Genomic DNA, 14938 nt, shown 5'->3' with positions numbered 1-14938 from the left:
TACAAGCCTGGCGTAGTTGTTTTGCCATTGCGCTGCCAAGTTCGGAGGCGCAGGATCAAATTCAGGCCATGGCAGCCGCATTTCGTTGGCGTCGAAATGAATAAAAAAAGAAAAACAAGAAAACACCCATGCACTGTGCTTTGGGTGCACGTTAAAGATTGGCAAATTAATCTGCAGTCGCCCACTACGACTTGCGTCATGATAACATCATGGTTTTGGCGTATAAAGCAAACCCAGAATATTAATTTTACAAAATAGTTTATTGGCTGCGGATGAATGTCTACGACAGTGCTTTGAGGTTAAGATGAATTTGAGCTAATAAGCAACATTAATCTTGTATCTTCAGGTTGTCCGCAAAAATTTGGGCATTGCTGGTGCAATGCTCTATCAAAAACTATAAAATGCTGTCACGTGCAAATTTCCTAAAATAGTGACACAGTTGCCCGGAAAGTTAGTAATTTGCCTGTTAATATAAGTGTGTGTGTGCGTGTGTGCGTGTGTATGTGTTAGAGAGAGAGAGAGAAAGAGACACGCGTACTTTACCCTTAGTTGACCAGTTTCCATTGTTTTTCTTTCAGATTGATGTTGTGAGTAGCATAACAAGTGTCCAGCGCCCGACGGTCCAATTCGCCATGACACTCAGCTTGCGTCTCGACCTTTTCGCTGGTGTCTCTCTTGCAAATGTGCAAGGAGACCCCCTGCAGCAAGTTCCATGCAGATTCCACAAGGCCGCCTGGTTTTCCGATGTGAGTGGAGCGAAAAGCATGATTCCTGTGGCAGCCAACTAAGAGCGCTTTATGCCCTTCACACAAGGTGGCTAGTTTCCCACGATATTTATCGTGTGACGCTTCGCCCTCGTCTAAACGGCATAAGCATGTCGTCGCTAACTTCAACATCGTTATCAGCGAGCTTGTCAAGCTCCATCGTGTATGGGTCCTCCTTTACAAAAACATTGTCACGTCGTTGTTACGATGAAGAACACGGTAACAAAACTGTAAATCACGCTATGAACTTTTTACTGAGCGCACCTTAGCCCGCAAAGGCAACTTCCACACAAAGACCGATGGCTGCGGCGAGCGCAGTCGGTATTCTTCGAAACCTGACCAGCGGGTCAAGTGCGTCGGCTTTTATACACGACTCGTCGAAAGTTCCAGCGTAATCGTTGGTGCAGCCAGCCTTCCAGAAAGTACTACACAATTAGATAGGCGCATACAATCAGGATTCACAAGGTTCGGTAACAACAGACAACGGCTAGGACCATCGATAACATTCGAGAAACTTCCAATCCATACAAGCGCGTCCTACGCCGAGCTATTACGCTTAACATTTGTTTCGCGGTGAAAAACCGGTCACCGGTGAAAAATAAGTATAAGTGTCAATATGCGCTTTATCTGTCGTGTGGTAGTTTAGGGGATATAGGGGTGCGCAGTTGTGCTCAATCTTACGGGTTGAATCCAGGCCGTCATGAGCGTGAATTAATGGCGCCGAAATGAAAAAAAAAGAAAAAAAACACTCCATTGCGGTCCTCCTTAAAGAACCCTATAGGTGGCCAGTATTCTTCCGGAGGTCCTCCACTGAGGGCTTCCTCACAATCAGATTGTGGTTCTGACAAGTGAAACCCGAGTTGTGAAAGCCGAATTTCTATATAGCCACGTTACGGCAAAGGTCTCGCACCTGCATGCCGTGACGTCATAAATTCTGATAACATTTGCTTAAGCATCGTTAACTTTTTATCAAGACTGCATTCATCGAAGTGCAGGTCGAAACATTTATTTATTAATAAGCGAAATAGGTGGATCGGCTTAAATTTGAGGATATAGTTTTGCCGCAAAGGTAAAGAACAATCGACCACGAAAAGGTTGATGCAATAAGCTGCAAAAGAAGTGGCTGCTGATTTTACTGTTTGTATACAATGAGAAGCAAGTATGTCAGTGGAGGTATAACTCATACATTCGAAGATTTGAGAGGGAGGAACAAGCTCAGAACAATGTGTGGCTAGGAACAAGTTCATATTCTTTCGACATGTCTACTTCCCATTGTCTGGTACAGTGAACGGGACGGCATCAGCACGGGATGAAATTCGAGCCGAGCTGAGTATGCCAGCATTTTGGAAAATGTAGCATCTCGAACGCTCTAGACGTAAGTAAATACGGCGGACTATGTGAAGAAATCGGTGACAACAAAGCGAGTGATGTTGAAGCAAGCAACGACGAGTTAAGGTTTACCTGCAAGTAGACATTGTGTGCGGATTTTCAACTAGCGGTGGAAACCATAAACCAGTTGCCATCATCAAGGAATCAATTTTTTTCGTTTGGCGTGCGTTCGCAGCAATGTATCGTATTTATTTATTTTTTTTTTCTCAAATTTGAGGGATCAGCCTAGAGTGGCGGCCAGCCTAAAATTTAGTAAACAAGCGTAATTTCCTTCTAAAGGGACCAAAAAGTCTGCATAGACTGTTCAGAGGACTTGGCCTTTCGTAAATTGGACAAAGGATTCAGAATGTAATTTGATATCCATGACGTCCTTTAATGTACCGGCGTTGCGGTTTAGACTCAAGTCCCGTAAAAGGAAGGTAAGCTCGTCATGTTCACGAGTAATACCTGATCTCTCCTTAGCAAACGTATCAAAACTGCCCAGAGAGACCAGTCGAAACTGAGTGACATTGATGCTTATTATCACATTGAGGATACCCACGTGACGCAATCATCGGTGATCCAGACAGCTCAACTATCGTGACTTGATGTAACTCCTAGGCTTTAGGTTGGGTCAGCAAATGACACTTGTAGGATGAAATTGCGTTTCCTATTATTGCGCAAACATTGCATTTCTAATATGGGCTGAAAGGATAACAGAAAGATCTCGCTCACAAGAAGTGGCGTCTCGTGAAGTGCTCAGAGCAACAGCAAAAATGATACATAGGCTAGGAGGTCGTGAGCTAGCTGTTAGTAATGTTACGTGATTTGAACACCATCTATGCAGGGGATACATCAGCTGAATAAAAATGCAATGCTTTTGCCTTTTAACCCGATACCCAAACACTACTCTACACGAAGAACAGTTAGAATGACATGCATACTTTTATTTCCAGCCGTGGAAAGTGCACTTGCCCAAAAGATAACAACAAGAAGTTGCTACGTAAAATTTATTAGCGCACAAAATATTATTTAATAAATTACGTACTAAAGCTAAAGTACGTCAACAATGTGCAGAAATGATCGAAGACGATTGTTAATGTTAGAAAATAGTTTAAGGCGAAGGTTCACATACAGAGTCCCGCTCTCCTGCGTAAAAGTGACGTTGTGTCTCAGCATGGTGCCCTCGCCTGCCTTTTAACGGTCTTCTTCAGGTGTATATATATATATATATTTCAAGGAAAAGTTCTGTAGGTCCGGTGCATAGGTAGTTGAATAAACGAAGGAGCACACTTACGAAAATTCCATTATTAATGTTGTAACGTTTTGGCCGTGGCACGGCATTCTGACGAAGGCCGTGCCACGGCCGAAACGTTACAACATTAATAATGGAATTTTCGTAAGTGTGCTCCTTCGTTTATTCAACTATATATATATATATATATATATATATATATATATATATTTTAATTGGCTTTGTGCACAGACGCTCAAGGACCCGATGGGGTGGCCTAGTTGCTATGGCACTGCATTGCTAATCACGAGATCGCGGGATCAATTTCCGGTCGTTACGGCCGAGCTTCGATGGTGTCGAAATGCAAACACTGTGGTGCATCGTGCATTTGGCGCATGTTAAAGAACCGCAGGTGGTCCAGTTATTACGGAGTGACTCACCAGGGCGTGCCTCATAATCAGATCTTGGTTTCGGCACATAAAACCCCAGTATTTTTTTTAGTATTCTGAAGACTGTAGAGCATCTTGTTTACGAAATCTTCAGAAAGTCGTTTTACGTGTTCCCAAAATTGTTTGCACCGTTCAATTTTTTTCTCGCTAAGTTATGACATGTTTCACTATTAAAGCGAAGCTTTCTATGGTTACTCTCCTGGATATTGCGTTACAGCTGGCAAGGTGGGTCAGTGAATATATCAGTAGAAAGGTTTGTGGATAAATATCAGAACGTTAAATATGCTAGGAATAATATTACCACCGGGGCCCCTGTATAAATAAACAACTCATATAACCAATGTATGCGACCGACAAAGAAGTGCCTGTCCTGCGCGTAAAAAAATTACTACGACAAACAGCAACATGTACGAGCAATGTCGGCTCACAGGTACCATTAAAGTACACTCGCTTGGCAATTGACGAAAGCATTGTATTCAACGGATCTTTCCAATTTTTTTCCCCTGAACTTTGCCATGCGGCATGTGGCATGGGGTCTGCGACTATTCTTGGCCGATCCTCCAGAATGTGTACATGCAACTGTGACACAATAGGTACAGAATGTGTAAGAGTAGCTACATTTGTGTTGCATTTTTATATTTATACACATGTCATCGCCATTCTCCCGTCGACAGCTATCATACAATCCTCTCGTCCGCGTTACATCGCTGTGTAGACCTCCGACACACTCCATCCTCCTAATTTGGTGCTTGCGTTTCGGTACAGTTGTGAGTGCAGTACCAAGTACGCCGCGAGAATAAAGTTATGGCCTTCGTGGTCCACGGACGTACACACAGCGCTAAATAGCCCATTGCATAGCCTGAAATAAAACGATATTGTGTGCATCACTGCTGCAGTGAAGCAATAGTTTAATAACCGCTTCATTGAAGCTTCACTCCGCATAGATTGCAACATGTGCGTTGAATCTGCATACATTTCTTTCGGTACGTTCTTCACTGTCAGGTAGAACTTGCGTTATTAATTTTTAATGTAGAGAAAGGTCTGTTGTGTTTACAGAAAGCTGATGCTATTGCAGAAGTATAACGTAAGGCATCATCCTTCATTAGATCCGTTCGGCCTGAGCTACACTGTACGCGTCGAACACTTTAGAAGATATTCTGTTTCACTGATTAAGCCAACGAAAAACCGTACGTTCGATCCAACCAACACTCTCTCGTACAAATGCGAAAAAGAGACGCGGAGATTAGAAATGGAAGAAATGTACAACTGTTCAGCGGGCATCTGTGGCCGTTTGTAGACGACTTCAAGGCCTAAGTAAGCATTTCCCCCCTAGCTCGTAGCAGTCTGGAGTAGGTACTGGCTACAGCTTGACACGACAGATCCTACGCTGTTACAAGTTCGGCGAGGTCGTCGATTTCCCGGGCTTCCCCCCCCCCCCCCCCCCCTTCTTTCGCTTGCCTGAAGAGGCCGGCCCGATTCCTTACGACTCTGACGATGATCCAAGATGAATGCCGGGTGTTTCGTTGCAGTACTACGGGGTGCCACAAATTTTCGGAGGAAAAGGCGAAGTCCACGAGTGGCCCGCGAGTAACCGTAAGGGTGAACCGATCTAACTGTTCGGGCTCTACCGCGCAGGTGGCGCAGCTGGCCCCCTTACCTTCACTCGTCTCGTACGAGAACCACTAAGACACGCGCACTTCGATGTCGCTTTTCGTCCAGGAGCTCAAAGCTTGGGATGGAGACGCCAGTGCAAAAACGAAATGCGCTGCACAGACGCTTTCGCCAAACGCCTAGGTTACAGGCGAGACATGTACTAAGTACATTGAGGAAATGCTCAAATCGTGTAGAATAGTCAACTATCGAATATCTAAAGAGGCTAAAGTTGCACGTTCGTTGAGAGTTATAGATTAAGACGCTTACATATTTTTTTGGTTGGCAAAGAAAGCTTGAATTCATTGTCTGACGTCATACGTCACTGCAGAACCTCTGATTCGCTGACAGTTTGGTAGCTTGGCTAACGTCACAACAGTGGTGAGAGTGGATAGGAGATCGCGCAGTGTTAATCCGTCAGACATACGGCAGAGTGTTCGATAGGAGTTGCTCCGCCCAGACATTCCGTCGCTCAAACAGGCATCACTGGTGCGTACTCACAACACGATATGACCAACACAGCCGTTCGATGGTTCACACAGTGGCTGTTGGACATAGTCCTACTCCACACTCAAGAGAGAGCAGTAGCTATCAGGATTCTGACAACGACCAACACCTTTGTCGCACGCACTCCTCCCGGCGGCCCGTGCCTAACCAAGGTGAATGTGACCCACCTGGTGGCTATGAGATTGACACCAACATACCTTACTATATTGAAGGAGCATCGAAATATCCGGCACTGTTACAGGCCATAGACCGAGTTTATGCAATCGGCGCCCAATATCGTATAGTGGTCTACCAAGGTTTTCAATAGGCCCGCATTTTTTATGATGACAACTCAACTTCCGTTCACCAGCTTTTCTTCAGGTGGCGCTACTCCCCGCAACGCTGTCGGAGCCACACGCCTGCATCTAACAGGAGTTTAACACCCCAACCACCTAATGGTGCACCACGTTTACCTCGCTCTCCATCGCCACTGCGCCGCTGCGCCACGCCTTTACCATCGGAACCCGAACTAGCGCGGCCGATGGGGCAGAAGTCGTTCGACACATACTAGCGACAGAAGTGCCCCCTGAAGTTATTATCTACTACGACGTACATGATAAAAAAATTAAATTACGGGGTTTTACTTGCCAAAACCACTTTCTGATTATGAGGCACGCTGTAGTGGAGGACTCCGGAAATTTCGGCCAACTGAGGTTCTTTAACGTGCTCCTAAATCTAAGTACACGGGTGTTTTCGCATTTCGCCCCCATCGAAATTCGGCCGCCGTGGCCGGAATTCGATCCCCCGACCTCGTTCTCAGCAGCCTAACACCATAGCCACTGAGCAACCGCGGCGGGTCGACGTACATGTGCTTTTTGATGGTGCTTCTACAATTGCTTCATTTTGGGTACCGCAGCGACTGCGTGTGTATCGATTCTCGCTTTTAAAAGGCTCCTTGGGCGCAACGTTTTCTGGAGTCAGCGGCGAGTCGTTGCGTCCTGTATGTGTGTGCACTGCCGAAGTGTACTTGGGGGGTGGAGTGTTCCCGACGGCATTTGTAGTTATTTTCCGATCAACATACGAAGTAACTTTGAGCATTGATTTTTGCGACACCGCGGGACGGCCGTAAACTGCCGCACGGAAGAAGACTCCTTCGGTGGCCATCCTTCATCCGGGCTCTTGTAGGAGACGCTAAGTCAATAGGAACTGCAGATAGACACTCATTTCAAAGCAGTCTTTACTATGACCCGTTCTATAACAAGTCGCTCATGTGCACGTAACGGACTTCTCTAGAAAAAGAACTACTCAAGCACGACTGTACGCTCACTTCTACCGGTTCTGGAGCATCTACGGTCAACAATCCTTCGGATTTGCACGACGACCCTACCTCCTGTCATTTAATCATCTTGCGCAATCTTTACGTCATTCAAGCACGCTTTGACAGGCCGCAGATCCGACACTCGGTTAAGCTGTGCGGGGCCAGGTGCGTGAAATGCCAATGCCTGAAAGCTTCAGTCACTGCCCCATCTTGTCTCCGTCTAGTTGTGTCCTCCCCCAAGCTTGCCCAGTCACCCAAAAGCAACACCGCTGGATACTTATCTGCGACGACTACTTGACGCGTTACTACGAGGCGGCGCCCATACCCTCAACCACTGCCACGAAAATGTCGTTCTTCCTACTTAACCCTATTGTTCGGAGAAACGGGGCACCTTGGGTTATTATAAGTGACCGCTGACGTCAATTGAAGCACACGTCGCTGTATCATCTATCGATGAACCGTGTTACTGAGCGTATTAATCGAACGATCAGCAATATGCTTTCCAAGTATGTTGCGTCCAGTCACAAGTTCTGTGATGAGGTACTACCACTTATTACATAAGCATACACTACCACCAAACATGAGACTGCTGGCTACAGACCCTTCTTTCTTCGACATGTTCACCCTTTTTACCACCATGACAAGTCAACGGTCGCCGATCCTCAATGCCTCACTGAAGATGCTCGGCGACTTTCGCGTCTGTGTACTATGGCGTTCCAAGAAAACTCTAAAGCACGTTACGACGCACACCACTGGCTTGTTACTTATAAGTGAGGTGACCTAACTTGGCTTTGGAATCTCACAAAAGAAAAAAAAAACGTGGTTTGTGCCAGAACCTGCAAGATCAGCGAAGTATACTCTCGCGCGGCTAACATGCACTGATAGATGCTCTGCTAGGACTCAAGTTACCCATGTGACCAGGTTGAAAGCACATACGCCACGACAAGCCAGTTGACTTCCCGGTGGGCTTTATTTCCGACGTCAGTTAGGCTGCGTCCATGTTCGAAAAAGAGAGCCGGAGATCTGAGAGGAAAGACAACCAGGACCACGACTGTGCAGTGGCCATTCTTTTGCCATTTGTAGCCGATGGCAAGGCCTAAATAAACCTTTTCTTTGTGCTCATAACAATATTTTTTCACTTCAAGATAACGGAAACTTAGCTGAGCGGTACCGCTTTATATTATAGTGGAATTCAACGATCAAGGAAACGCTCAATTTAATTAAGAAAACATGTTGCTCTACTGAGAGCGTTTTCTTATTTTTTTTACAGTATATGGCATATCCTAAAGAAGTAGTTCTTTTGCAGCTTTTCTAATCCTCATGACTTCTAGGGCACCCTTGGGTGGGCTGTTTCACAGCCATTCAAGAAGCGCCTCAACGATTTTTTGTCTGCATAGTCTTCAGATCCTATAGCATATTTTACACCAAACAGACCGAACTAGGGCAGGTTGTTTACATGGCTGCCACGAAGATAAATGTCAATCTTACCCAATTTCGCGAGAAATGCGTTTTCTTTTATTTTTGCAACAGGAACATATCGATGTGGAACTAGTTTTGTAAAGACCATTGCGAGTAACAGTGTCTTTCGCGCTGGGTTTGCAGCTGTGCGAAAGCCAGCTGTTCGGACGGCTGGCCACCGGTGCCTCGATATACTACATCGATGGGACTGGCTGCGCTTTCGCCGAGGGCAACGATACAACCAATACAGTGATATCCTTCGAAACGCCTCGCACAATAAGGCACAAGGTAAGTGTTTTGATTCACTGCGTCATGCAATATCAGGCTATCACATCATGCCCATGCAATACGGCGGCATGGAAAGAATGGCAGTATATGTGTGCCGATTTGCGCTCCGGTAATGATGTTACGTGCCTTCAAATAAATAGACTGTTACACGAAAGCGAGGCCATTATTTAGGACAAGAAGAAGATTATTAACCACATTTGTGCATAAGGCTGTACTTAGCTGTGAAAGTGAGAGGGAAAAAATACTATCTTTACAGCAGCTTCACTACAGGCTCACTGACCGCTTATAGACGAGAGGAATGTGCGTACTATGAAATATGCACATTTACAAATACCACATATACTGCAATACAGCTGAAGTGGTAATATAGGTCGACCAAGTACTCTAATAAGAAACAAAAGGGTTGAAGAAAAAAATGGGCGAAACGTCTTTGTTTTCCCAAGGGCGCTGCAGCTTTACTGTGAATTGACATCACTGACAAAGGCAGTGTGCGCGCACGAATCTCCCACAAAAAGTGCGCAACTGCTTCCTCAAGCTGTTGAAGAAAAGTGGTTTTACGTGAGTTGCCCGTCCACAGTTTTCGTTTTTGCGCTCGCCATTACAGCACGTTTTCTTTTTCCGAAACGCCAGAGTGGCGCGGAGTGGCCAGGTTGCGGTTTTATTCGGCAAAGTCTACATTTTATTTTTAATGCCGCTGAAAGCTGTCTCAGTGTGCCGCTACTAGTCACTCACCGCCCGTCAGTTACTAGTGGCTAATCGTCCGTCTGTGACAGATTAGTAGGCCGCCCGCCAATCATGCGATTGTCGTAATACCATAGACATTATTGTGTTATCACGCAATGCTCGTCGTGAATGCGTGGTTATATCATCATAGTGATGCCATTGCCTTGGTTCCATTGTCTTTCTAGCTTCGTCATACGATTTCCGTCATGTAGTCGTCTACATACTGTTGTTGTGACGCTTCATCATTATGCCGTCATTGTCCGATCTTTGTCATTATTCCGAAGTCTTCATCCAGCTGTCCTGGTGACGTCGTCTGAATGTTTTTCTTCATTCCTTCTTTGTCATTCAATCGGTGTCATCGCGCGGTCGTCATGGGGTCATAGTCGCTCATTGCTCGTCATTTTCTCGCAGTCATTCCGCTGTCGTCGTACCGTCGTTGTCATACTATCGTCATCAAGCGTGGGATGCACATGTTCCTGCACCACAACTTTATGTTGAGCTAGGCGTTTGTTTGTGAAAATATGTCGAAGTTAATCGAGTGCTCTGTACTTGCGAATGGTCCTCCCCGATACCAATTAAAGCTTCGCTAATTCCCATATCGAAGGAGATATTTGCGTTAATGCGATTAGCATTCTTAATGTGCTTCACCAACTTTTAGGGCGGTGTCTCGGGACATACTATGTCTCTGACCATTTTCACACCAATTTCGGTCGCTGGGTATGTGCCACTGCGTTTGTATCGCTCTTCAATGAACCTCTCTGATGCCAACTGGGAGCACTGTATGTGGCACTTCCCATGTGCCACTCTGCAATGAAACTATTCTAGGCCAACTTGAGTTATTGAGAATGTGCCACTGCGTTTGTGTCGCTCTTCAATGAACCTCTCTCAACCCAACTCGCGTCCCAGGGCAAGTGAATATGCGCATGCATCGCGCTCAAGTTAATCTTTTTGATGTCCATTTGGGCCACTGGATATGCACAACGGGGTATGCGAGACTTATCAATGACCCTTTTTACAAAGACCTGGATCACTGCGGTATGCATACCACTGCATATATGCCACTCGGTGTATGCCGCTCTTCAGTGAATGTCTTTTACGCCGACTTCGATCACTAGCTAAGGGTAACTCGATATGCGCATTTCTTCGACAATCGCAAGGCGCACAAGTGTGCGTTGGGACTTGCGCCCGGGATCAGCACGACCAAGCTCTTAGAACTAGGCTTACACAACACGCTCGAGGAACTCGTGGAGGCGCAACGAGTGTGCCAACTCTAGCGCCTATCCAAGACCCTCCAGGGCAGACACGTGCTCGGAAAGCTCGGCATCACGAACCACACGCAGCACTTCATCAAATTAGAAATTCCAAGAACCATACGCGAGCATACGTGCCCCCATTGCCTTGCAACATCCAATCCCAACATCACACGAGGAGACGTAAAGCCAGGGCACAACGCATGAACCAAAGTTACTCCAAGAACAAGGAGGCCGTCTTCACCGACGCAGTCCGTTATCGAGACAGGAAGTGTTTCCTGGCGGCAGTTACTAGCCACCGAGGCAACCGCCTCACGTGCGTCACCGTGAACACGGCACATGCTGAAGCGGCACACGCCGAAGCGGCAGAGGAAGCGGCCAAAGCACTGGCCCTCACACGAACCAAAGCGACATACGTGTCCTGCGATTCGCAAACGGCAATTCGCAATATTGCAAATGGGCGCATCTCGCAAGAGGTGTATCACGTACTCCAGCGACATCCCATACACCAGGGAGAGGCCGAACTCGATCACCGAAGGCATTTGCTATGGCTCCCGGCACACAGTGGGTTGAGCACCCCCAACGAAGCAGCTCACCGCGTTACTCGAGGTCTAACTCACCGAGCATCATCGGAGGAAGAGCACCCGCGGGGTACTGCAAACGTCTGGGCGTGGGAGGATCGTATGACCAGGTTCCACGACATCACGACACACTACCAGTTACAAAGACGCGTACACCCATTCCCTCACGCTGCGTTAGGCAGGATGAAAGCAGTACACTTCAGACAATTACAAACAGAATCTCGCAGAAATCGCAGACTCATGCAGGCCTTGTATCCAGACATGTACAAAACAAACAGATGCACATCGTGGGGCGAGATTGCCGCGCCTAATCAGATCTTATGGGAATGTCAGCACTTAACAAACAAGTTGGGCAGTGCCGACCCCTTCCTCTCTTCTACCGCCTGCCTCCGCTCGCACTGGAAGACCGCACTGCTAAGCTCGAATCTGACAGCACAACACTGGGCCGTCCAGCGAGCCGAGAAAGCCGCTTCGAGACAAGGTATCGGAACCGCATCCGCGGCGTGTGCCAAGACCCACTAAAAAGACACCGGACTCAAATCTTATTGATTTGATAATAAAGTTTACGCTCTCTCTTTCTCGACAATCCCCTTTGACGCAAACTTGCCTCAATGGGTCTTCAATAAAAATAAAAACTTGCCTCTTCAAATAAAAATCTAATTTAAATTGGTAGGGGGCTAGGCGGAGTCGAACCCGTATCACATATATTCAGACCGCCTTTCTTGGAATATATATCCATAGGCGCTTCATGCGTGGACTTTCGTGCGGCGCCCCTAGTTTGCTCAGCGTCCCCTGGCGAGCGCGATAGAGCAGCCCGGCTGCATACACGGCCTTGTACAAGACGGGTGTTGGCGCTTGGAACATGGTGCACCGACGCACTGCTTCAATACTAATAGCGTTGTTGTCGATATTGGTCGTGAAATAAATTTTGCAGATTTTCTTAAATTTTTAATTACCTGTTATTACAGGTTTTTTTATTGCTCTTAGCAGAGGTTCTTAATGTCGCGCGTGACATCTTACACAACTCGGCTTTTTATGTTGCATTACTCCAAACGGCAAATATTTTCATAAATGTAAATACATATTTTAATTAGTGAAAGGGTATTTGAAATTACCATTCAATATACTTACTTTGCAGGACAAATTGTCGCCCACGAATTGCAGCTTGTCAGATTGCACATGCAAATATTATCCACTTCGAGCGAATGAACGAAAGTGCAACAATGATCATTATTGCGTTCGATACACACAAATTCATCAGTGACCCAGCTACATTTGAGCTTATGCATAAATACGCATAATCAATCAAACATAAATGTCAGGATATAGCAATTCCTAATGAAAGTATGACAGTTCTGATCTCAAAACTGGCACTGCCTTTAAAATATGCAATAAGTGAACAGGCCTTGCGAGATGAACTGCGTCAGTTGAATTGCGATGTCGCGTTAACGCAATGAAATAAACATTTCATTCGTATATATTAGTCATTTCTCAATTATGCAATTTGATTTCTTGCACAATGAATGTGCTGATGGAGTGATGAAAATTAATTAGGAAGATACTGTTATAAACCACAGGCATTTTTCTTAAAAATTTATTTACCGTTAAAGAACACAACAGGTATAAATGCGCAATGTTAAAGCGATACATGTTATGATTAGCGGCGTTACTAACATACGCAATTATTCAAGCTTCACACGCTCTGGCCCCTACAACTTTCCGTTCTCATAGTTGACGCGGAGAATTACTGAAACAAATGGATGGCGTGAATTACTGAAAGGAATATAGCAAAACAGTTCATTTGCAATTACGGTAATAGAAAGTAATTATTATCTAAATTTAAACATGAAACACAGTTACAAGGGGAACAGACTGATACTTGCGCCGGTTACTAAGCGGTTCGAAGAGACTGTTCCAGTAACGTCTTTTGTATTGGCTCGCAGAACTGATATTTCAAGCTGTATTCTAGCGCAATGCCATTATTTCTTACCAGCAGTACGTCGTTGAATGCTGTTATGGCCTAATCGAGTCATGATTTATCCTGCGTAACTGGTTTCATATTTCTGCAGTGCTGTGAGTAATCTTTTGTATATGTTTGTTGATGTCATAATGTTTGCATAATGCTTTACTTTTTTCCTTGTGGAAAATCACAGGGAATCATTGTTTGCCTTCAATCGTCATTGCAAGTTTTTCAATCGTTAAAGAATAATTGCACGTAAGATCGACATCAATATGTAGTATTTCGTTCTTTGCAGATGGTGGAGACATACCGCAAGATAGGCTACGACCGGACCGATAAATACGTGATCAACTGGGTGGTATACAACATGACGTATGGTCTGGCTCCAGATGTCTGCAACGGCGCACACCATCGAATCTTAGAGATCCGCAAAATAATCGACGAGAACAAGTGATACCTGCGTCATTAATTGACGAACTCACCCACGCACTTGCATAAGATCCAGTTCTCCACTACATATCCAAAATCATGCCGAATATCGCGCCTTCACTTTCTAAGAAAAAAAGCTTTTTATCTTGTACTTGCACCCCTATTTCGTAGCGTAGAGGAGTTGGCTTAAATATTCGCCATGTTTGGTCTCTTTTTCCATTAAGTAAGATCAAAAATGACCGACTGGTTTCTTTTGACCTGCGCCGAATGCCTTTTGTTTTAATTAGTTCACTGAAAGGATAAACACATATAATGATTTGCAATAATACAAGCTGCTCACAGACCTTCTAATTGTTTTTATTCCTAAAGCTTGAGTATTGTATAGCAAAACGCGTTGATTGTTCAGATTTTCTCACATGGTAGTTCCTATAGGACGTATCCTAATAACTACAACGATTCAGACTTCATAAATGTTTAGTCGACCACACGGTTTTCTTATGTTCATATTGCCTTGTGTAAGCACTATCATGCATTATTAACAAAACAAGTCGTGTTTTCCGTCGCCCACCGCTGCATTGCGCGCGACCTTAACCGGCGCGCTTTTCCCTCTTTCCACTCTTGCGCGCGCGAGATCGAGCCACCATCGTTCGCTCAGCCTCGCACACTTTAACTCACACAAACAGCATACGGCGCGCGGTGACGATGTTATGGACCTTGGACTTTACAGAGAACGCCGCGACACCGAAGGCGGCCTCAGAAATGCGCCTAGTGTGTCGTCATAACTGCTATCGCAATAAAAAAGTAAATGTACAATAGCCAAGATTCTGCCTATCCAATATGACTTTAGATGCGGCATTGTTATTTTTGCCATCTTTCGATTTCGCATTTGTTGCTACTTTCTTGCACGGTGCTAAAAATGGTGTCTAGCGTTTTATCGCATGCTGTCTGATTATCGCGTAGTGTCCCGTCTTGGTTCTGTG

At 45.5% G+C, this 14938-nt stretch overlaps 1 protein-coding gene across 1 annotated transcript; it reads left to right on the top strand.

Annotated features, from left to right (window-relative positions):
• The first annotated feature begins 450 nt into the window (after positions 1-450).
• On the top strand, positions 451-14645 carry LOC129385027 (uncharacterized). The gene is made up of 3 exons (XM_055070831.2): positions 451-746; positions 8872-9015; positions 13825-14645. Exons 1-3 carry the CDS (start codon positions 633-635, stop codon positions 13981-13983), a joined length of 417 nt encoding a protein of 138 aa, XP_054926806.2. The 5' UTR covers positions 451-632; the 3' UTR covers positions 13984-14645.
• Positions 14646-14938: the final 293 nt, after the last annotated feature.

The sequence above is a fragment of the Dermacentor andersoni genome, chromosome 5, assembly GCF_023375885.2.
Source record: "Dermacentor andersoni chromosome 5, qqDerAnde1_hic_scaffold, whole genome shotgun sequence".
Taxonomy (NCBI): Eukaryota; Metazoa; Arthropoda; class Arachnida; order Ixodida; family Ixodidae; genus Dermacentor; species Dermacentor andersoni.
The sequence above is the reverse complement of the archived record's forward strand: the minus strand, read 5'-3'. Positions and strand labels throughout refer to the sequence as shown.